The sequence below is a fragment of the Vipera berus genome, assembly GCF_964194415.1.
Source record: "Vipera berus genome assembly, chromosome: 2".
NCBI classification, from domain to species: Eukaryota; Metazoa; Chordata; class Lepidosauria; order Squamata; family Viperidae; genus Vipera; species Vipera berus.
In genome coordinates, this window is record NC_138203.1 from 290,191,688 (window position 1) to 290,214,738 (window position 23,051).

The 23,051-nt window shown below is 55.4% G+C and overlaps 2 protein-coding genes across 4 annotated transcripts; one reads left to right on the forward strand and one right to left on the reverse strand.

The window, feature by feature from the left end:
- Positions 1 to 5,085: 5,085 nt before the first annotated feature.
- Positions 5,086 to 10,487, reverse strand: LOC308663393 (beta-1,3-galactosyltransferase 4-like). Of its 3 annotated transcripts, none has more exons than XM_081319768.1 (2): positions 10,422 to 10,487; positions 5,086 to 7,581 (listed from the first exon to the last, which is right to left on the reverse strand). In XM_081319768.1, exon 2 carries the CDS (start codon positions 7,550 to 7,552, stop codon positions 6,491 to 6,493), a length of 1,062 nt encoding a protein of 353 aa, XP_081175894.1. In that variant the 5' UTR covers positions 7,553 to 7,581; positions 10,422 to 10,487; the 3' UTR covers positions 5,086 to 6,490. The 3 variants fall into 3 exon arrangements, with proteins under 3 accessions (XP_081175894.1, XP_081175895.1, XP_081175896.1); XM_081319769.1 differs by lacking the exon at positions 10,422 to 10,487 and adding an exon at positions 9,856 to 9,985; XM_081319770.1 differs by lacking the exon at positions 10,422 to 10,487 and adding an exon at positions 7,873 to 7,995.
- Positions 10,488 to 13,717: 3,230 nt separating this feature from the next.
- Positions 13,718 to 23,051, forward strand: LOC308663389 (E3 ubiquitin-protein ligase TRIM7-like). Its single transcript, XM_081319764.1, has 9 exons — positions 13,718 to 14,134; positions 14,348 to 14,798; positions 15,119 to 15,214; positions 15,329 to 15,559; positions 15,672 to 15,694; positions 19,192 to 19,307; positions 19,548 to 19,601; positions 20,030 to 20,062; positions 21,074 to 23,051. Exons 2-9 carry the CDS (start codon positions 14,382 to 14,384, stop codon positions 21,646 to 21,648), a joined length of 1,545 nt encoding a protein of 514 aa, XP_081175890.1. The 5' UTR covers positions 13,718 to 14,134; positions 14,348 to 14,381; the 3' UTR covers positions 21,649 to 23,051.

The window sequence follows — 23,051 nt, forward strand, 5'->3', positions numbered from 1 at the left end:
CCTGCCTAAATTTTTATTTTTATTTCAAATGATACCGATTCTTAAGAAAGATTCTAATCTGGAGGAATGGCAGCGAGGTATCAATACATTTGTTTGGGCAGGGAAAAGGCCACGAGTTAAACTAAAGATAATACAGGATACTCGTGAGAGAGGTGGTCTCAAAATGCCTAATTTTAAACTATATTATGAAGCTGCTGCATTAGTAGGAATAAGTGATTGGATTAATTTGTCACAAGAGAGATTATTAAATCTTGAGGGCCACGATTTGTTGTTTGGCTGGCATGCATATTTGTTGTATGACAAGAAGGTAGACAATGTGTTTAGAGTGCATATTTTAAGACAGGCATTGTTGAGAGTTTGGAAGAAGTATAGACATAAGTTAGACTGCAAGATACCATTGTGGGCAATTCCAAAACACGCAATAGAAAATATACATGCTGGCTTCAAACATGATGTGACTACGTACAAGGAGATCCTAAGCTTGGAAAGAAATGTTTGGTGTTTGAAATCATATAGCCTCTTGCGAGAAGAGAAGGTTGTTCAAAATTGGTTTCAATATACTCAGTTACGGGCCAGGTGGAAAGAAGACCAGAAAAATGGATTTACAATGACTGATGAAAACTTGATAAAGCAAATCAGAAATCAGGGACCAGCACATATTAAACGGATATATCTTGCGTTGATAGAGATTGATTCAGAAACAGAACTTGTTAAGGATTGTATGATAAAATGGGCCCAAAACATCCAGGAAGTTATTACAATGGACACATGGGAAAAGATTTGGGTGAGAAATGTAAAATTTACACAAGCTCAAAATCTAAGAGAGAATTTTTACAAAATGTTTTATAGATGGCATTTAGATCCTAAAAAGCTTGCAAGTATGTATCCGAATTATCAGCCTAAATGTTGGAGGTGCGGTGATGAAGATGCAACATATTTTCACATATGGTGGACTTGTAAAAAGGTTAAGGCCTTTTGGATAAAAGTCTGGTGGAACATGCAGAAGATTTTTAAACAGAGGATAAAGTTTTGTCCGCAACTTTTTTTGTTGGGAATAATTACAGATGCTACAGTTGTGGACACTAAGTTGATGTTGAATTTTATTACGGCAGCAAGACTTTTGATAGGTCAGTACTGGAAGAAGGAGGAATTGCCAACCATAGAAGAGTGGACTGTAAAGGTTTCCGACCTGGCTGAGATGGCGAAGATTTCGGCCTATTTGAAAGATCATTCGCAAGAACGCTATATTATGGAATGGAGAAAATGGATTGAGTTTATCCAGAACAAGTATAGGGTTAAGAAGTTTCATGTAGCATTTGAATAAGTCTTCTTTCTTTTCTTCTTTTTCTATTTTTGTTTTTCTATATATATTTAATATATATATATATTATCCTATATAAGCTAGAGAGTGATGGATTTTAGAGTTTATGGATGTTAGTATATGGTTGTTTATGATTGTTTTTTTTTATATACCTTGTATTTAGCTCTGGGAAGTCGGGGGGGGGAGGGGGGGGAGGGGGGAGTGGTAGGGGGGGAGGGAGAAGGGAGGGGGAGGGGGGATTTTTAAAGGAAAAATTGTATGTTAAAACTTTTTAATAAAAAACAAAAAACAAAAAACAAGTGGTGCTAATCCGCCGCACTCTGTGGGCCTAATGGGGAGGAGGGGCGGGTGGGGCTTACTTCAGAGAGAGAAAAGGTTTCCCGTCCTCTCCCTCTTGGGAAACGAGCACGGCTGCATTCCTCCTGAGACCGCTCTAAAAACCTCTCTTTTGAATTTAATTCGCCTCCAGGGGAACCAGTCACGGGATCCCTCCCGCCTTCTGCAGGGAAAAGCTACACTGTGGGTTTTGGGGCGCGAACGTTCAGTCCCGGCATTGCATTGCCCTGCATGGCTTGACTTGTATTAGGCTAATAAAGGACTTTTAAGGTAAACAATGCCTCAGAGTCACTTGAAAAGCCCATAGACGGAAACTTGACATCCTACACCTTTCTCAACCGTAGGGCGTGAAGGATGGTTTTTTAACTTTAGAACAGAGGTCCTCAAACCTGGCCACTTTAAGACTGGTGGAATTCAACTCCCAGAATTCCCCAGCCAGCACGGGGACCCCAGCTTTACAAGACTGAGCTGTGGCAGGACTGACAAGGTGTTTGCCAACTGTTTGCTTTTAATACAACCGAGCAGAAGAATGTGGTCACATTCGACTCGGGAATAATCTCCCCATGTTAATCCTCGAGTTACGAATGGAATGGAGCCTGCAAATTACATTCCTAACCCGAGGATTCATTAATTGGGTCAATTTAAATGAACGTGATCATTCTGACCACCCAAGGTCTCCCACACCTACTGAGATATCTCATGCTTCCTACCCCCCCATCCTGCCCCCTCCCCCACTGGGTGGCCACAGGCACTGGGCCTTACCTTTCCAAGATCTCCACCTTCTCCTCTCCAGCTCTCTGCTGTGGCCTGTTGGTCTCCTCCTGGCGCTCCAACAGAGGAGCGGAGAGAGCAGAGGCAGAGTGGGACAAACTCACCCTGCTCAGCAGAGCTTCCTGTCCAGCTTGTCTGACTCACCCAGGCTGCCTCCTCAGGACACCCAACCTGCTTTGGGAGCCTCAGTGAGTCTGAAGGAGTGCCAGGTTGCGCCCCTGAAAGCTTCTGTTCTCCGTGCCGAGAGGGACGGAAGTCTTCGGAGGCACACTCTTGCGCTGCTTCAGGCTTCCGTCCCTTTGCAAAACCTTTTGCCGCAGAGGACAGAAGCCTTTGGGGCCGCGATCTGGCGCTCTTTAAGGCCTCCGTCCTCTACGCCAAAAGATTTTGCAAAGGAATGGAAGCCTTCAGAGCCACCATCTTGCGCTCCTTCAGGCCTCCATCGCTATTTTTCAGGCCTCGGCCCTCTGCACCAAAAGATTTTGCAAAGGGGCGGAGGCCTGAATCGGCGTGAGGTCTGTTATGGAATTTGTTGTGCAGAGGTCTCCTTGTGCTACCAAGAAGTTGCACAGACAAGGAAGAGGTACTGAGAGCAGTAAGAGTCACACAGTAACCACAAGAGTTCACTGAGTTGTAAAAGCAAAAAGTATTTTACTTTTGAGGTGGTGTAAGAACAAAAATGCACGGTCAAAAATAAACAGTCCAGGTCATACACAAATAGCAACAGTCCAAGGAGTAATCCAAAATACAAAGTCTTCTTACCGGTCCAGAGGTCAATACACAGTATTTCAGGTTTATCACAATAGTAAACCAACAGTACAGCAAAACAGCAAAAACAGTAATAGTAGAGAGTAGTGAATTCAGAGAGAGAGAAAAGCTATGTTCCTAGCTCCCTCTTATGGCCATGAGAACACTTACACACCCATTGGCCAATTAACATCTTAAAGTCACAACATCATGGTTAATATATTTTCAACCCAACATTGTAGGCTATTACCATATGCCTAACAAGGTCGCCCCCTCCAAAGGTTCCCGTTCCTTTGGAGACGCTTTTGACGTGGAGAACGGAAGCCTCAGGGATGCGTTCTCACAGTCCTTCAGACGCACCAAGGCTCCCGGCGCTCCAGAAGCAGATCGGGTGTCCTGCATGCACAGCCTTGGTAAGTCAGCCAAGCTGGGCAGGAAGCACGGCTCCCGCTCTGCCTCTTGCTCTCCCTGCTCTGCTTTTGGAGTGCCGGGAGCTGGCAAAGTAACCGTGCTGCTGCTGCTGCTGTGTGAACCCAACGCCGCAGAAGCTGGAGAGGAGACGGCTCGCTTGAGGAGAACTTTGCGTCTTCGAAAGGAAGCATTTGGTGACGGGGTGGGGAGGAGCCGGTGGGCTAATATGGCCAGCCAGGGCCTGCTGGGTCCCTATGGGGGAGGGAATAGGCAGGGGGAATGTCGCAGTGTCCTAACAGTGAATGACTGCCGTCATGCTGCAACATTCGCAACTTCGGGACTGTGTCGTAAGTACTTTGGGGTGGGGGGAGGTGAGGGCATAACTCTGGAATGTCGCTAAGTGAACTGTCATAATTGGAGGATTACCTGTTTTAATCTGGTTGTGTCCTGGCTCCGAAGCTCGGAAGGAGTCCATGGGGGAGGGCCTTGCCTGTTCAGGCTGGCCCGCCTTTCTCTTGGCAGGCCCAGATCCAGAAGAGTTTAGCTACTGAGGCACATAGGCAGGCAGTCTGGAGGCCCTGAAGTCTAAAGGTGAACGCAGGATCCCTTCCAGACATGGGTGCCAGAGTGCACCAGCATTCCCACGGTGCATAGGACGATTGTCTGGATGTTTTCCTTAAGGGACACCGGCTCTCGCTCTGGGTTGGAGCAGCCGGGGCCCCCCTGAAACTCTTAGGTTTCTTTGGATTCAGAGCCTTGCATTAATACACTTTTGTGATTTGCAGACGTGTTGTGTGTAGGGTGCCGATCTTTCAAAACCGTCTCCTGCAAGGCCGTCTCTCTGGTCCTGTGGAGGAGGAGGGGCTGCCGCTGCTTCCCACTCTTTGGCAGTGGGCAAAGAATGGGGGCTCCTGGGGGCATAAAGCATCAGGGTGAGGGGGCCAAAGTAGCACCCCCAAAATTATTCCTGGGCATTGGACACTGCAGGGGGTTTTCTGCCCTAGATGGCCTCCCTTCCCCAAGGGCCTGAGGCCCCCCTCCTCCCATGCACAGGTGGATCTGGGCAACTGGAAAAGATAATCAAATAACGAATCAGTGAACACCTAGAGGCAAACAAAGTCATTAATAAAAGCCAACATGGGGTTGTCAAAAACAGATCATGCCAGACAAATCTTATTGCATTCTTTGACCGAGTGACAAAATTAGTGGACCAGAGGAATGCTGTAGTTATAATCTACTTGGATTTCAGTAAGGCATTTGATAAAGTAGATCACAACCTACTACTTGATAAGATAGAAAAATGTGGGTTAGATAGCATCACCACCAGATGGATTCGTAGCTGGCTGACAGGCCGTACTCAGCGTGGGGTCCTCAATGGAACTGCATCTACATGAAGGGAAGTGTGTAGTGGGGTGCCCCAGGGCTCTGTTCTGGGCCCAGTGCTCTTCAACATCTTCATCAACGACTTGGATGAGGGGATAGATGGGGAACTCATCAAATTTGCAGACGATGCCAAGCTGGCAGGAATAGGCTTAAAATACAGGAGGATCTGGATAGACTCGAACACTGGGCACTATCTAACAAAATGAAATTCAATGGTGAAAAAAGTAAGGTTCTACACTTAGGCAAGAAAAATCAAATGCACAGGTATAGTATAGGGGGTACCTTGCTCAATAGTAGTAACTGTGAGAGGGATCTCAGACTCCTAGTAGACAATCACTTAAATATGAGCCAGCCGTGTGCTGCAGCTGCCAAAAAAGCCAACACAGTGCTAGGCTGCATTAACAGAGGGATAGAATCAAGATCACGTGAAGTGTTAATAGCACTTTACAATGCCTTGGTATACTGCATCTGGGTTTTGTCACCATGATGTAAGAACGATGTTGAAACTCTAGAAAGAGTACAGAGAAGAGAAACAAAGATGATTAGGGGGACTGGAGGCTAAAATATATAAGGAACGGTTGCTGGAATTGGGTATGTCTAATTTAATGAAGAGAAAGACAAGGGGGGGATATGAAAGCAGTCTACCAGTATCTCAGGGGCTACCCCAAAGAAGAGGGAGTCAAGCTATTCTCCAAAGCACCAGAAGGCAGGACAAGAAGCAACGGATGGAAACTAATCAAGTAGAGAAGCAACCCGGAACTAAGGAGAAACTTCCTGACAGTGTCTCCATTCGCAGAACTGAAAATCTGCACTCCAGAGGGGATCCTCCAGGTTGATAAGTAAGACGGGGAAGGAGAACAGTTTAGAAAAGGTCCCAAGTTCAGCATGGTGCGTGCATGTGAGTTTCTGCACGCAGCACCCCAAAGGAGAAATCGTTCTCCCCCAGCCTGGGCGCGATTGGCAGCTTCCCGGCACAGATGGGGAAAAAGGTCCCCAAACTCGGAATGGCATATGTGTGTGTGCATATGTGTGCAAGCGCCCGGCATTCTCCCCGAGTTGTCCCCATGTCCAGTTAGCCAGTGTGAATGGTTCTGCGCCGACCCAGCCATGCCCACCCATTTGTGTCCCATCTGGCCGCTCAGACCCCACACGCATTCTGTGGGGCAACCTCTCCCTTGCTGCTGATGCCGGGAAAAGTCCGCTTTGGCCTCCCGTTGCCAAAGAGAGGATGGCACCCAAATCAGGGAGGAATGACCCTAAAAAACACAACCCAGGCAGGCAAGCTGTCCAGGCGGGCCCCTTTGTCCTTCAGCTTTTCAGCGTAAGGCCCACATTGGCAAGACAGTCAATGAGGGCAGCCTGGCACTTCCAGAGCTGGCAGAGCCTCGACCCACAGTCCCAAGAGGGAAGCTCAGCTGCCAGGCAGGTGGCTGCAGAGTCCCAGGCGGAGTTCCCGGCAGTGCTTCTGTGAGTCAGTCGGTCTCTTCGCTTGTCCAAAGATGTGGATGGGAAGGTGGGCAGTCACGGGTTATGCTCCGTGGCTAGCCAGGCCAGTACCTTGCAGCGGGCCAGGCCAAGGAAGCGCTGCCAGGCAGTACACGGGTGCTCAGATGCCTCCCACATGGCCAGCATTTCCGCAGGCACCACTTCGTGCACGCTGAAGAGCACCTCCCGGTAGCAGCAGGCATCGAGCGGGTAATGAGAAGCCCCAGAAAAATGGTCCACGTGGTGTGGGGCAATACCAGCATGGCGGGCACACAGAGCCACAAAAATGTCCTCCACGGGCAGCAGCGGCAGCTGGCGGGCAGCACTCAGGACAGCGACAGCAGCTGGGGCAGAGAGCACATAGGCGGTGCCACTGCAGTAGGGTGGGAAAGTGGGTTCCGGGTAAAGTGAGGTGGGCACATAGTGCCGGCTGTGTGGGTCGCGGATGGGTGCTATGTGTGAGTAGACCTGGCCCAGGTAGGCAGCAGGCAGATCGGAAAGCTGCTCCAGGCGTTGTGCCAGGGCAGGCAGGTTGAGGAGGATGTCATCATCAGCCTTGACCAAGAAGTGGGCAGCAGGGCAATGTGCGATGGCCCAGCCCAGCATCGCCAGCGTCTTCAACGTTAGGTTTGCGTAGGTGTCAGCAAAGCGTGCCTGCAACACATCGCTGTGCTTGGCTGCCTCCTGCTCCAGTGCTGCCTGCTGTGCTCCATCCCTGGGCAGGCCCAATGTGAAGACGGTGCGCACACTGCGCCCTGCCGCTACCCTCGTACTCCCCCAGCTTTGTCGCAGCACCGCCCGCCGGGCTGCATGCCCAGTTGCGCTAGCCACTAGGACCAGTAGCCAGGGGTCAGTCTGGGTACAGGGCAACGGGGACAGCAGGAAAGCATTGGGTGGTGGCAGAAGCAGGTTGTCTATGTGTTGCTGTCCCACACCGCCGCCCATCCGGAAGAACGGCGAGCGTGAGAGCAGCTCCTCATGGTGGCTGCCAGTCAGGAAGCTGAGCACCAAGAGGGTGGCCAGGCTGAAGAGCAGCCCCGCCAATAACTGGGCTGAGCGGCACAGGCACCGCTTCCGGTAGAGTGGCATGGCAGTCATACGGACAGCAGCAGGGGCCGCGGGAGAGCCTGCAAGAGAGGAGGAGACATCAGCCCTGCCAGAGAACAAAGGGTGGTTTGAGTCCGTTCCGCCTCCTGCACTTTACGAAGGAGGCCCCGCGTCCCGCTGCATACCGAGGATGGGAGAAACCAGCCTGCCCAGCAGCCTCGGCTCTCTTCCCAGTAAGGAGCACCTTGTAAAGCTGGCCGAGGGGGTGTTTTGCCACTTTGGCAATAACGTGGTGGCGGCCTCCTTCTCTCCTCCTTTCCCTCCTCCAGCCCAAGGGAGGGACGCAGTGAGGCCACACAGGGCGAACTGACCTTCCTGTACGGGGAGGTGAAGTGCCGAGTCTGGCCCAGTTGTAGGTGGGCTGCAGGCCCACTGCAGAGTTCCTGCTGGGAGTGCCCACCTGGCTCTCACCTCTATGTGCCAACAGGCAGCCACCGTCCGCAATGCCTCCAGCTAAGAGAGCTGCACCCCCTATCCCACCAGGCCCTGCTTTCCCCTCCCCAGGGCCCCCCCCCAGCATCGCCCCCACAGAGGAATCAAGGGACCCCATCACCCTGCCATGATTTGGTCCCATCTGCCGGACAGACATCCCCTCACTGGCCAGGACCCCCATCTCCCCTGGCCGGACAGACTCGTGTCCTCATCTGATGGATGGGGGTCCTGGCCAGTGAGGGGATGGGGGCTGACCAGGGGAAGGGGCCAAAGCGCAGCAATGGCCTTGAGCTGAGACAAGGCCAGGCTCCTGGCTAAGAGGCAGAGATCCAATCCCCCAGGAGAGGGTTGAGGGGGGTCTTGCAAGAGCCACCGGAAGGTGGGCGGACTTTGTCTCCTGGGAGCCTCGGAGGCCTCTGGAGAAAGAGACGCCCTGGGGCAGATCCACCAGGGCCAGCCTGAGGCCGCCACAGAGCGCGGATTCAGAGGGAAGGGCTGCATGCATTCCCAGAAGCGGCAACTGCAGGCGGGAGACCCCAGGCTGGAAGGGGTCCCTGACGTGGTTCCCTTCAGGGCAGAGCAGCTTCAGGAAAGGGATCCTCAGCCGAGGACAGGAAGCGTGGAGATACCAGGTCTCGCCCAGGAACCCTGAACCAGGGACCTCTGCCCCCCCTTCCCTCCTCCTCCTCTCCCCCTCTCTGCTCCAGCAAGACCAGCTGCGCAGCCTTGACGGGGCCTCGGCTAGCCCAAGTGGGGGGGCTTCCCACCCAGCCCAGCCCCCTCAGGGGAACTCGGCTGCCTCTTAAGCCAGCTGCTTAAGGTGAGCTCCCTCGGCAGCACCCCTCCCGCCATTTGCCCTGGCGCTGGTCCTTCAGCCCCGAGATTGTGCCAACCGGCCCTGCAGGATTCTCCCTGCACCTGCTCTCAGTCGACAAGCCCAGCGGACTTTGGGGCTGGCGGTGGGGCACCTCCCAATGACCGGCTGGGGCGCAGACCTGGCTTGGGGCGCCCCCTCGTTGCCAGTCCTGAAGGAAGCAAGGATGCCGAGCATCTGGCAACCAGGGGGCCCCAGTTGCTGGGTGTGGGGTGCTGGGGACCAATCTCGTAAGAGGCCCGCAGTGGCTCTGCAGCCCCCACCCACCCACCCACCCGGCTGCTGGGGTCCTCTGGAGATCATGGCTGGCCGACCAACTGCTTCTGCTTCCTGTTTGGGTGGATTGGGGGGGGGCCCTGGGCATGCCTAAAGCAGGAAGCAGGTTTTGCTCTCCCCCCCCCGTCAGTTTGCCCAGGGCTGCCCCGCCCAGCCTGCCAAGGTGTGCCGTTTGGGTTTCCTGTTCCTGTGGAGCGACACGGGCAGGCCTGTGAAGAGAGCGCCTGACTTCCTGGGGCCCCCACCAAGACTTCCCTGGAAGCTGCCAGAATCGTGCCTGGATGGGGGTCCAGGCAGGTCCTGCAGCACCTCGTGGAGGGTCCCCCAGCAGCACGAGGAGACAAGAGGGGTCTCCTCCTCCTCCTCTACGGGGCCTCTGCCTTCAAGCCCAGGGGCCTCCTGCATCTGCCCAAGCCCCTTTGGACCTGCCCAGGTTGTGCCCACCCCGGTTTCTCGAGAAAGTGAGTCCCCCGGGGGCCGCAGGAGGGAGAGAGGCCTCTGGTCAGTTGTCCATCTGGCTGAACGGGAAGCAGGCTGGCCATGTTTCTCCCCGGCGATCCCCTTGGGGACATTTGTGGGGGCCCCAAATGCCCGATGGGGGCCCTCTCTCCGTAGGAAGTGTGGGGAGGAAGAGGAGTGGGGGCAGGAATTCCTGGCACGGGCTGGAGGGAAGTCAGGAGCCTCTGCTGTGCCCACCCACCCACTCACTCACCCAGCCGGGGTCCTTCAGGGCCTGGGAATACCTTGGGGGGGGGTGGTTCCGCAGGAGAGGAGAGGAATTGTGTTTCAGGCCTCCTGGCACGGTTACTACGCAAAATCTACACACAGGTGCTACTCACACACCCAGGGACGTAGGGAGGGCGGAGCCTGGCTCTGTCAGGGGAGGGGCAAACTTTAGACAATCAAAGTCACCCTTTCGAACAGTTGATAAAGTTCAGCCCAGAACAAAGTCCTTCATTTCTCTAGGAAAGGGATCCACGTTCCCAGTCAGCCAGGAAGCGATCGAAACTACGTGGAAACATGCCCCCCCAACCCCAAAAAAGTGAGAGCTGGTCGAATTACCCACAAGGGCTTTTTCTGTTTTGGTGGCTGCCTTGCCAAACCGACCAAGCGCAGATGTGCAGCGGGAAACTCCCCAGAAGGATAAGAAAGTTTCCCTCCACGACACCAAATGCAACCTTGCAGCCAGAAGGACAAAGGCCTCTCTCTGAGCACGTCTGGACGCTGATCTTGGGGAAGGAGCCGTAAGCCACCAGGAGCAGCTTTTTGTCTAAATACCTGAGGCATCTTCTGCTCTGGGCCCTCGAGTTTCACCTCCGTCCCAAGGGTTGAACGTTCTTCCATTTCTGCAGAAATAAACTTCCCTTCCTGCTTCCAGCGGGAACACCCAGCCCAGCTGAGGCCTCCCTCCCTCCCTCCCATTCCTTTCCCAGAAGTTCCGGTTTCTCAGCCATTTCTCTCCCGCCCCCCAGGAAACCTCTGGCACCCCACGGGGGGGGGGGGGCTGGGTTGGGGGGGGAAGACCAGCCTTGGGCAGGCGGGAGGGGGGGGGAAGGTGCTTCCAGATGCCAGCACAGGGCAGGTCCCGCCTGGAGGAGGCCCTCGCGGCCCCCCACCCCCTGGCTGTGGCCTCTGTGGGGGAGGGGTCATCCAGATCCTGCAAACGGCCCTGAGTGGCCGCAGGACTCCGGCTGGCCAGCCTGCCTCTCTTGTCCAGCAGAAAAATCCCTCGAGGCGGCCAAGGACTCCGGACACTTTGCGGCAACGAAATGGTTTAAAAGTTAAAAAGTCAGCAGCGTAAAAGGCATCTAATTCGCACAAAGAGCCCCCTTGACCCCAAAGGCTGAAGGCCGGAAGGGATGGTGGCCCCAATATGGGGGAGGCCCGTCTGGAGGCCCAGAGCCCCCCTGGGGAAAGAGGCCCTCCCCTGGGAATTAGTGCTCCCCACAGCCCCCACCCTGCAGAGAGGCTTTGGGGTGGGGGTGAAGTGGGGAGGCAGCCCCGAAGGTGAGGAGAAGGACGGACCAGCAGCGCTTGCCTGGCACCTGGGAAGCTGGGGGCACCGTCTGCTCTCCTCCCGCTCTCGGTCCCCTTTTGGGTTGAAAGTGGTACCAACACAAATCGATTTGCTAATTTTTATCCTGCCTTTCTTATTACAAATAATAATAATAATAATAATAATAATAATAATAATAATAATAATAATAATAATAATAATAATAATAATAATAATATAATAATGATGATGATGATGATGACGATGATGATGGAAGGGACCTTGGAGGTCATCTAGTCCAACCCCCTGCTCAGGCAGGAAACCCTATACCATTTCAGACAAATGGCTGTCCAGTCTCTTCTTAAAAACTTCCAGTGTTGGAGCATTCACCACTTCTGGAGGCAGGTGGTTCCACTGGTTAATTGTTCTCACTGTCAGGAACTTTCTCCTTAGTTCTAGGTTGCTTCTCTCCTTGACTAGTTTCCATCCGTTGCTTCTTCTCCTGCCTTCAGGCGCTTTGGAGAACAGCTTGGCTCCCTCTTCTTTGGGGCGGCCCCTGAGATAACTCAAGGCGATGAACATACCCAACACTCCATTGCCCTCTTGTTTTCCCACAACAACCCTGTGAGGTTGGTTGGGCTGAGAGAGAGGGGGGGGGGTTTCCCAAAGCTGCAGAATCAGCTTTCATGCCTAAGACTAGAACTCTCCGTCTCCTGGTGATTGGCCCAAAGTCACCCAGCTGGCTTTCATGCCTAAGGCGGGACTAGAACTCACCGTCTCCCAGTTTCTAGCCGGTGCCTTCACTGATAAACCAAACTAGCAGTGTGTGTGTGTGTGTGGGGGGGGAAATGCACCAGTTCACCTTGAAATAATTATTAAAAGTCATAGGAGATTCTTCGGCTGCAAAGATGTGAAATTTCTCCTGACTTTTCGCTCAGGGATTACAAATAAGGGGGGGGGGCTGTACAGCCTCTCGCGGGGGGGGGGGGGTTGGGGGTCCTTGGGACTCCCTGAGTTGGATTGGATTTTTTTTATTTTTGCAGACGTTTTATTGCCAAACTAGGCAACCTCATCAGCTCACCGCAGTTCAACCCTCAGCTGCAAATCTTCCCTCCCGTCGGAATTTTCCTTCCGACGTTTCAGAAATGAAGAGGGGCAAAATTGGAGCCGGGGGGGTCCAGTGCTCGGAGGCTCCTCGGGCTGCGTGCAGAGGCGGCTCCGGGGCGGCCAACCAAGCCTGGAGCCCTCACGGGGGGGGGGGAGGTGGGGGACCCGTGGGGGTGGCGGCCCCCTCCCGCCCTTCTCCGGGGACGCCGCCCGGGACAAGGAGGGACCGTCGAGGGGCTGCGCTTGGAGCTCTCGGGCTGCTCGTCCCGCCCGCCCACAGCGAGTCGGGGAGGGGGAGGGCAGGCAGCGCGGCGGGGGGGGGGGCGGCGGCGGGAGGGAGGGTCTCCCCCGCGGCAACCTCAGCCGGCCCGGAGGAGCCCCGTCGGAGGGATGTCGCTTTGTCGGGGCTGCGGCCGAAGGAGAGCCCCGTCCCGCCCGGGATGGCGCCACCTGCTGGCCCTGTGCAAGGCGTCCCATCATCCTGAGCCCAACGAGGCGGGACAGCCACGTGCCCCGCCCGACACCCCCGGAGTTCTTACTCCAAGCTGCCCCAGCAACAGCCGCCCGGAGCCTCTAAGCCCCCCCCCCACACACACACACTCTTGGTGCGGAGCCTCCACTGGCAGAAGCAGTCCACCCCGAACGCGGCCCTGCTCCGGAGCCTCCCCCAGCGGGTGGAACCGGCGCGGTCCTGAAACACCAGGAGGGGCTCGCGTGCCCCCCCCCCCAAGACCTATAAGCAACTTGAGCAGTTTCTTCTGCTCAAGAAGACGGGCGGCGGCCGCTGTCCAGGTGTTGTCCAGGTGCTGAAAACCCCCCCGGCTCCCCCCCCTTGGCCTCCCCGGGCGCTGCGGGGCCAGGAGCCGCTGAACCCCCCCCCCCGACGTTGGGCCCGGCCGTGCCTCTTCTACGCCCTGCCCAAGGCTAGGGGATCCCGGTCGATCCCTTCCCCGGATCCCTCTTCTCCCACCACGCGGGGAAGGGGTGTAGACGCCCGGCTGGCCAGGCGGAGGGGGGGGGAGGGGTCCCGGGCAGCCCTCCGGGGTGAAGTCCAACGAAGGGGCGCTGCGGGGTCTTCGCCAAAGCCCCCCCTGAGCGGCTCCCGGGTTGGCCGGGTCAAGGCCCCCGGGAAGTGCGCCCCCTTCCCCACCCCCACCTCACTGCTGCCAGGGAGGCTCCCCCTCCGCACCCCTTGCCCTGAAGGGAAACCCCCCCCGCCACCAGGAAGAAGCGCCCCGTGGAGCGCCATCCCCTCCGTCAGGAGTTCGGGCCGGCCGCCATCTCCACCGCCCTGTAGGAGCGTCGGGGGTCACCAAGCGAATCCCGGGCAGCGCTACCCACGAGGGTCTTATCCCGGGAGGACGGGAGGGACATCCTCAAGCGCGGGTGGGCGGGCAAGGGAGCGTGGCCGGTTCTCGCCACCCCCCACCCCCCCGCGCCGTGGAAAGGCCCGCGAGAGCCCCCTGGAGGGGAGCAGCCGGGGGAGGGAGGGGCGGCTCAGCGCTCCACGCGGGGGAAATCTCCCCGAGCGGCCTCCTCCCGCCCCGCCTCCCAGCTGGGAAACGAAACCGAAAGCTCGGGCGTCTCCCTTGTTGCTTCTGCGCAGGCGCCGCCGAGCCCGCGCTTAGCCTTCCAGGCGGCTGCTCTGCGGAGGAGGAGGCGGCGGCGGAAGCGCGGCGGGGGGAGCACCAGGTGGGGGCCTTCCCGGGCTCCTCTCCGCTGCCCTCCCCAGGCCCAAGAGCGGCGCCCCTCCTCCGCTCCGGGCGAGGCGGCCTTTCGGCGGGGTGGAAAGCAGCGCTCCCGGTTCGGGCTCCCCTCCTCTCCTCCCCGCCCTTTGCCCCATCGACCGGAGTCCCTTCTGGAAGGCCGAAGCAGCTTCGCAGGGAAGGTGAGCTCAGCTTTCTCCTGCCCCCCCAAGACACGACGCCCCGACTCCCACTGAAGGGGGGAGGGGTGGTAATGCCTCTGGGCCTGAATTGGAGGAGGGGCTCGGAGCATGCTCCTTGCAGGCGGGGGGGGGCTGAGAAATGCTGCCCCCCAAGTGCTCCGGGCTGCACACACCCTCCCCCGAAGGAGCCAACAGATCAGCTTCTCCTTCCAGGCCCAGCGAGGGGGAAGCGGAGCCGAAGAGCCCCATGGCGGCCTCAGGGGAGGAGGATTCGGCCTTGGGGCAGCTGGGCCAAGAAGCCACCTGCCCGCTCTGCCTGGACTTCTTCCAGCAGCCGATGGGCCTGGCCTGCGGGCACAACTTCTGCCACCCCTGCCTGGCCCAGCTGGGCGCTGAAGCTTCCTGCCCCCAGTGCAGAGCCAGGGTGGAGCCCGGCAGCGCCAGCCCCAACCGGGCCCTGGCCAACATCGTGGGCCTGGTGAAGGGGCTTCGGCTGTCGGGGGGAGCCCAGGAGGGGAGCAGCGACCCCCAGCTCTGCCGGAAACACCAGCTGCCCCTGCAGACCTTCTGCTCCAGCGAGAAGCTCCTCCTCTGCGCCGGCTGCCTGGGGGGGCACCAGGGCCACCCCCTCCTCTCTCTGCCGGAGGCTGCCCGGGAGTACAAGGTAGGGGGCGGGCACTGGAGGCAGGCTAGCCCAAAGGGGGGGATGAGCAGCCCCTAACCCTGAAAAACGGCAGAGGAGAGCCGGGCTATTTTTCGGCAGCCAGAGGAGACCGGAGGCAGGAAGACTCTCGGCTGCTTCCCTCCTCGTGAGCCTTTGCCTGCCCCGGGCCTCTCCCTGGCCGGATTCTCTGCTGGGAGCTCTGGTGCCCAGGGCCTCCCCTGGAGTGCAGCATGGGGGCCCCCACTGGCCCCTTGCAGCCTCCCTGGGTGGGAGCGCTGCCATCCTGGACTCAGGAGTGGCACCGTCTGCTGCCCGCGCAGGTCCTGCTGGATGCCCTCCTGGAGCCCCTGAAGAAGGAGGAGCAGCAGCTGCTGGAGCAGTGGTGGGTAGAAAAGCAGAGCCGGCAGGAGTGCCAGGTGGGTCTCTCGGGGGGGAGGGGGCACGGGAGGCAGCTCCAGGGATGCTGGTTCTGCAGCTGGGAACTCTCCCCCTCCCTCCCTCTGAGCCCCCCCTCTTCTGCCCCCCTCCAGGAGCAATTAGCCACCGAGAAGCAGAAGGTCGGCCTGGCGCTGGGATCCCTGGTGGAGCTGCTCCAGGAGAGGCAGCCGGTCTGGGTCGCCTGGCTGGCCGAGCAGGAGGAGAAGATGGAGGCCGAGTGGGTGGGCCCTCTGGCTCAGCTCTCCGGGGAGGCCTCCCGCCTGCAGCAGCTGATTGCCCAGATGGAGAGGAAGTGCCGCCAGCCGGACTGGGAATTCCTGCAGGTAGGGGGGGGCTCTTGCTGGCCTCAAGGGGGCGGGAAACAGAGGTTCCCCCGTGGAGACACTGGCCACCTTCACGAGGGCCGGGACCCATTTCTCTGCTTTCTTCTTTCAGGACATCCAGGACACCGTGGACAGGTAAGGCGCCAGGAGCCCTTCCCCACTCCTGCCCTTGTGGGCCTCACACAAACACCTGCCTGCCCCTTCCAGAACCCCCCCTCCTCTCTTTCCCCACTCCCTCCTCTGGCCCACCAACCCAGAAAGGTTGGGGAACACTGCATTAAATGAGGGCAAACCCCACTCCCCTGTAGCACTGGTGACGTTACTCAGTTGGGTAATGAAACGTCTGCACGAAAACAGCCTCAGCTGCAAACATTCTCTTCACTTCTTGGACCTCAACTTTCTCTGCAGCCCTTCCGGCCGGTCCCTGGGCAGAGTATCCGGTTGGGGCTGAGGGAAGCGGTGTAAGCTCAGTTGCTGCAGGAAACCGGCTTTCCTTGCATGTAGTTGTTAGCTGCGAAGGCATGTCCGACCCATCACGACCCCATGGACAACGTTCCTCCATGCCTTCCTGTCCTCTACCATCTTCTGGAGTCCATTTAAGCTCATGCCTCCTGCTTCAGGGACTCCATCCAGCCACCTCATTCTCTGTCGTCCCCTTCTTCTATTGCCCTCAACCTTTCCCAGCATGAGGCTCTTCTCCAGTGAGTCCTTCCTTCTCATTAGGTGGCCAAAGTATTTGAGTTTTAGCTTCAGGAACTGACTTTCTAAAGAGCAGTCAGGGTTGATCTCCTCTGGGACTGACCGGTTTGATCGCATTGCAGTCCAAGGGACTCGCAGGAGTCTTCTCCAGCACCATAGTTCAAAGGCCTCAATTCTTTGGCGCTCAGCCTTTCTTATGGTCCAGCTTTCACTGCCATACATTGCAACTGGGAAGACCATAGCCTCGACTATACACACTTTTGTTGGCAGGGTGATGTCTCTGCTTTTTAGTGTGCTGTCTAGATTTGCCATGGCTTTCCTCCCCAGGAGCAAGCGTCTTTTAATTTCTTGGCTACAGTCCCCATCTGCAGTGATCTTGGAGCCCAGGAAAATAAAATCTGTCACTACCTCCATTTCTTCCCCATCTATTTGCCAGGAATTGAGGGCCGGATGCCATGATCTTGGTTTTCTTAATGTTTACTTTCAACCCAAGTTTTGCACTCTCCTCCTTCACCCTCAACAAGAGGCTCTTTAGTTCCTCTTCACTTTCTGCCATTAGAGTGGTATCATCTGCATGTCTTAGGTTGTTGATGTTTCTTCCGGCAATCTTAATTCCAACTTTTGATTCATCTAGCCCTGCCTTTCTCATGATGTGCTCTGCATATAAGTTAAACAGGCAGGGCGACAGTATACAGCCTTGCCGGACTCCTTTCCCAATTTTGAACCAATCAGTGGTTCCGTGTCTAGTTCTCACTGTTGCTTCTTGGCCCACATATAGGTTTCTTAAGAGACAAATAAGATGGTCTGGTACACCCATCTCTTTAAGAACTTGCTACAGTTTGTTATGATCCACACAATCAAAGGCTTTAGCATAGTCAATGAAGCAGAAGTAGATGTTTTTCTGGAACTCTCTAGCTTTCTCCATGATCCAGCGTATGTTGGCAATTTGATCTCTAGTTCCTCTGCCTCTTCGAAATCCTGCCTGTACTTCTGGTAGTTCTCGATCCACATACTGCTGAAGTCTAGCTTGTAGGATTTTAAGCATAACTTTACTAGCATGAGAAATGAGTGCAATGGTGCGATAGTTTGAACATTGTTTGGCACTGCCTTTCTTTGGAATTGGAATGTAAACTGATCTTTTCCAATCCTGTGGCCACTGTTGAGTTTTCCAAATTTGCTGGCAAATTGAGTGTAGCACTTTTACTGCATCGTCTTTTAAGATTTTGAATAGCTCAGCTGAAATACTGTCACCTCCACTAGCTTTGTTGTTGCTCAGCTTTTCTAAGGCCCACTTCACTCCACATTCTAGGATGTCTGGCTCGAGGTCAGTGACCACCTCATTGTGATTATCAGGGACGTTAAGCTCATTCTTGTATAGTTCTTCTGTGTAATTTTGCCACCTCTTCTTAATCTCTTCTGCCTCTGTTAGGTCCCTGCCATTTTGGTCCTTTATCATGCCCATTTTTGCATGAAACGTTCCCTTCATCTCTCCAATTTTCTTGAAAAGATCTCTGGTCCTCCCTATTCTATTGTTTTCTTCTATTTCTTTGCATTGTTCATTTAAGAAGGCATTCTTATCTCTTCTAGCTATTCTCTGGAATTCTGCATTTAATTGGGCATATCTTTCTTTTTCTCCCTTGCCTTTCACTTCCCTCCTTTCCTCAGCTATTTGCAAAGCTTCCTCGGAGAGCCATTTTGCTTTCTTGCATTTCTTTTTCTTTGGGATGGTTTTAGTTGCTACCTCTTGTACAATGTTGCGAACCTCTGCCCATAGTTCTTCAGGCACTCTGTCTATCAGATCTAATTCCTTAAATCTATTTGTCACCTCTACTGTATATTGAACAGGGATATGATTTAATTCATACCTGAGTGGCCTAGTGCTTTTCCCTACTTTCTTTAATTTAAGCCTAAACTTTGCAACAAGAAGCTCATGGTCTGAGCCACAATCAGCTCCTGGTCTTGTTTTTACTGACTGTATAGAGCTTCTCCATCTTTGGCTGCAGAGCACATAGTCAATCTGATTTCTGTGTTGACCGTCTGGTGATGTCCATGTGTACAGCCGTCTCTTGGGTTGTTGGAAAAGAGTGTTTGCTATGACCATCGTATTCTCAGACCAAATTCTATCAGCCTGTGCCCTGCTTCATTTTGTACTCCAAGGCCAAACTTGCCTGTTATTCCAGTTATCTTTTGGCTTCCTACTTTAGCATTCCAATCCCCCATGATGATAAGGACATCATTTTTGGGTGTTAGTTCTATAAGGTGCTGTAGGGCTTCATAGAACTGGTCAATTTCATCCTCTTCAGCACCGGTGGTTGGGGCATAGACTTGGACTACTGTGATATTGAATGAGATCATTCTGTCATTTTGGGGATTGTATCCCAGTATTGCTTTTCCTACTCTTTTATTGACTATGAAGGCTACTCCATTTCTACTGAGGGATTCTTGCCCACAGTAGTATACCTGATGGTCATCTGAATTAAATTCACCCATTCCTGTCCATTTTAGTTCGCTGATTCCTAAGATGTCGATGTTCAGTCTTGTCATCTCTTGTTTGACCACATCCAGCTTGCCTTGATTCATGGATCTTACATTCCTTGCATGGGACACCTTAATCCTTGGTGTAGTAGGATCGGAATCACATTTGACGTCTGTGTTGAGTTTGTGTCTTTCCTCACTTCTTTACTGAACTCTACCCTGGTTCAGTGCACAGTCGGCTGCGATCAAAGCAACATATGTGCTTACATGACAAACAAGCCAGGATTTCTACCATACCCTAAACTTGCGTTTGCAAACCCGAGTCCTGTATTCACGTGGCAAGATGCTGGAATCAGCTGGCTTGTTACACATACACCATGGAACCGGCTAATCCTAACCCTCCACCACCACCCCCGAAAGCCGGGTAGCTGTGTGAGGCCGCCCTCCTTGTGTTGCAGGTGCCGGAGTTACGTGTTGGGGCACGTAGAGAGAGTCTCCCCCAGGTTGCAAGGCAGACTCAGAACCGTCCTGGAGAGAAACGCTTCCGTAAGGAAGATGCTGGACAGTTACAAAGGTGCGGGGGGTTCCTTTGAGGTGGGGCCGGGGCCAGGGGTGGGTATGGAGCCCTCTCAGGAGGAGCCTCCTCCATCCCATCTGTCACCTCCCCCTGACCCATGATACTTGGGGGGGGGTGTCACTGGACACCTGGCAGGGACTGGCTGCTCCAAAGAACATGGTGGCTTCTGCGCGGACGTCACGTACGGCTGGCTGTTCCTAATCTCTCTTTTTTTCCTTTTTCTCCTTCGAATCGCAGCCTCTCTGCAGAAGACACTGACCAGGGAGAACCTGGAGGAACTTCTGGCCACGGGTAACCTCATGGGGCTGGGGAGGAAGGGGGCAGTGGGGGGGGGAGGGAAAGGCTTGCAAACCTACTGCCCTTGCCAGGCGCCACACAATGTTTTCCACAAATCGCCAGGAGTGGCACCTGCCCTGCCTGGCTTTCTCCAGGGGTTGGAAACCCCGAGGGATGCCGAGAGTCTGGAGGGTTCCAAAATCAGCCACTGGGGGCAGGGGGGTCCCTCAGCAGCCACACGGAGCTGGCCCTTCCCTACCACACGCCTTGGCCGTTCCAGAAAGGAGCCACAGTTGAGGGCGCTGGGCAGGTCTTTCAGGGCGTGGAAGAATCCAGCGAGGGGCTCCGTTTTGAGTTGTGCTTTGTGAGAAGTGCGGGAGGAGCTTCTTCAGACACACAACACACTCGGCCTGATTTTAAAGTGATCCCCCTTTCCTCCCCAGCACCTGCTCCAGGAAGGCCAAGATCGCCTAAAGGTAACAGCACACGGAGGAAAAGGGGGAGGGGATCCATCTGCAGTGCCCTGGGGTAGAGGTTGGGCATCCCTCGCCCTAACTCTTAGCCCTCCAGGCGGCTGAACAGGTCAGCAGGCTAGCCTGGTGCTGCCTGTAAAGGGGCGGACCCCAAAGCAGCCACCCAAACGCGGTGGGTGGGCCTGGGGCGATGGCAGACGGCTCTCTTGGGAAGGGGAGGGTCTGGCCAGCTTACAGGCTGCCCCAGGAAGGTCCCTGATGGCAGAGCTGCCTCACCGCTCGGCTCCGGGGCTCTGGGAGGAGCGCCAAACCCAGGACCAGCAAGGGTGGCAATGCAGGAGAAGCAGAAACACAGGGAGTCCTCAATGTACCCCCACAACTGACCCCAGAGTTTCCATTGCCAAGTGAGGCAGTTGTTAAGTGAGTTTTGCCCCGCTTTGCGACCTTTCTTGGCACAGTGGTCGAGTCACTGCCGTTGTTAGCAACACGGTCGTTACATGAATCTGGCTTCCCCACCGACATTGCAAAAGGGGACACAAAGGTCGCCCAAGGGATCCCGTGACAAATAGGACGGCAGTTGCCAAGTGTTCAAATTTTGATCACCTGACCGTGGGGATCGCTTCAATGGCCGTACGTGTGAAAAATGTAACTTTGAAGGAACTGTCGTAAGTCGAGGACTATCTCAGCTATCTCCTGGCGTCCTGGGCAATAATAGTAAGCATAGCACCTTGCCTGGGTCGGACCCCCTGACCCGCCTGCTCCTGTCCTTCTGGTCACCACCAATGGCCCAGGCCCCCCCCACCCTTCAGAGGTGGCCCCATTTACCCCCCGTATTAGGGAACCGGTCCTTTTGGAAAGCTCGCCAGGCCCCGCGTCTCGGGGGGCTCCAGAGACAACAGAACGGCCCAGTTTCCTCACCCTGAGCTGGGGAAGCCACCTCGGGGAGCCAGCCCTGCCCTGCCTTGCCCTGCCCTCTTCCCAGCCCCCCTAAGAGCTTCTCTTCTCCCTCTTCAGTCTACGTCAAGATCGACGGCTCGACTGCCCACCCACGGCTCTGGTGCTCAGACTCCATTCTGCGTTGGCACAACCGGTACCAGGATCTCGAGGATCTGCCAGGGATGTTCGACCAGGAATTGTGCGCCCTGGGCCGCGAGGGATTCACCGCAGGCTGGCACTTTTGGGAAGTGTCCGTGCAGAGTCCAGACAACGTCCCGGTGTGGCGCAGAACCGCCTGGGCCATAGGGGTGGCCAGGGAGTCCGTCCGGAGGAAGGGGAGCCTCCAGCTGAGCCCCCAGGAGGGAATCTGGGCCGTGGGGAAGAGTTCGGCAGGGGAGACGGTCGCTTTCTCCAAGGTTCACGTGAAGCTCAGCTTGCGAAGGCCACTGAGGAGGTTGCGGGTGCGGCTGAACTACGAGGCAGAAAAGGTGGAGTTCCTGGATGCGGAGATTGAGGCCCACCTCTACGCCTTCCAGACGGGGCCCTTCCTTGGGGAGAGGGTCTACCCTTTTTTCTACCTGGGCCAGGAGGGGGTCACCCTTCAGTGTGAGAAATGTCCAGGTCCATCTGTGTGGGGCAGCTTGGGAATGTAATAGAAAAGAATTAGAACAGAACAGGAAGGGACCTTGGAGGTCTTCTAGTCCAGCCCCCTCCCCCCCCCCGCTCGAGCAGGAGAACCTATATACCAGGGGTGTCAAACTCAATTTCATTGAGGGCCGCATCAGCATAGCGGTTGCCCTCAAGGGGCTGGGTGGGTATGGCCAGGGTGGGTGTGGCCTACTGGGTGGGCGTGGCTAGAGTGCGTATGGCCTACTGGGTGGGCATGGCCAACTCTACAATGTTCACATGAAGGGTGCCTATGGGGGCCTGGGCAGGAGTGGGACAGATCTGAGGGTCTCTGGCAGGAGGAGGGTCTCTGGGCCACGGCCAAGGCAATGGGGGCCATTCCCTCACTTTTTCCAGGATGGCTTCGGGGGCCACATGAAACCACTTTGCGGGCCGGATCCGGCCCCCGGGCCTTGTGTTTGACATGTCTGCTATATACCATCTCAACTTACAACGGTTCATTCAGTCATCAAAGTTACCACAGCACGGAAAGAAGTGACTTGTGGCCATTTTGCACACTTGGGACCGTGGTCAAAGCGATGGATATTCAGACCCTTGGCAACTGACTCACGTTTTTGACCGTTGCACCGTCCTGGAATCGCGTGGTCCCCTTTTACGCCCCCTCTGACGAGCAGGGTCCCTGGGGAAACCGGTTCCCTCAGCAACTGTGTGACCAATTTAAGAACTGCAGCGATTCGCTTAAAAAATGTGGCGAAAGAAGTCGTCGGACAGGGCAAAATTTCTCACTTGGCACCATCAATTTTGGGCTCCGTTGTGGTTGTAAGCTGGGGACTACCTGTAGGTGGCTGGAGGGCAGCCCTCCAGGGCAGAGGTCCACATTAGCCACCTCCCCGATTTTGTGTGTGTGTGTGTGTGTACTTGAAGCACAAGAAGTGGGGCTGCAGAAGAGACCGCTGGGCTCAGCCCCACCTCTTGGTGCCTTCAAGGCCACATCTGGCAAGAGGACCAGATGTTGCCCATTTGGGGTGTCCTTCCAACTCCCCTATCTAATCTACCAGGGTTTCTTGGTGGTCTCCCCTCCCCATCCATGTCCAACCTTCTATAACGTTGCCATGATCAGCTCAGGCTGGTTGGGGGCTGCCAAGCGCTTCTGGGCTGCCGATGGCCTGGTGGGCTTCAACTGGCTGTGTCCTCCAGGCCGGAAAAGGCCCGCTGGCGGTGGGGAATTCGGGTGTCCACGTGTCTTCCAGGTGCCACGGATGAGAATCGCTGCCTCAGGGTGGCTCGCTGTGTAGATGAGAGAGAGATGCTTAAAGGACCTTTATAATCAATAAAAGCGACATCTTAATATCTGCCTGTTACTCTACATTTATGTTACTCTAAATTTTACTCCAAGTTTCCTATTAAAAAAGCAACGTGTTTTATCTTT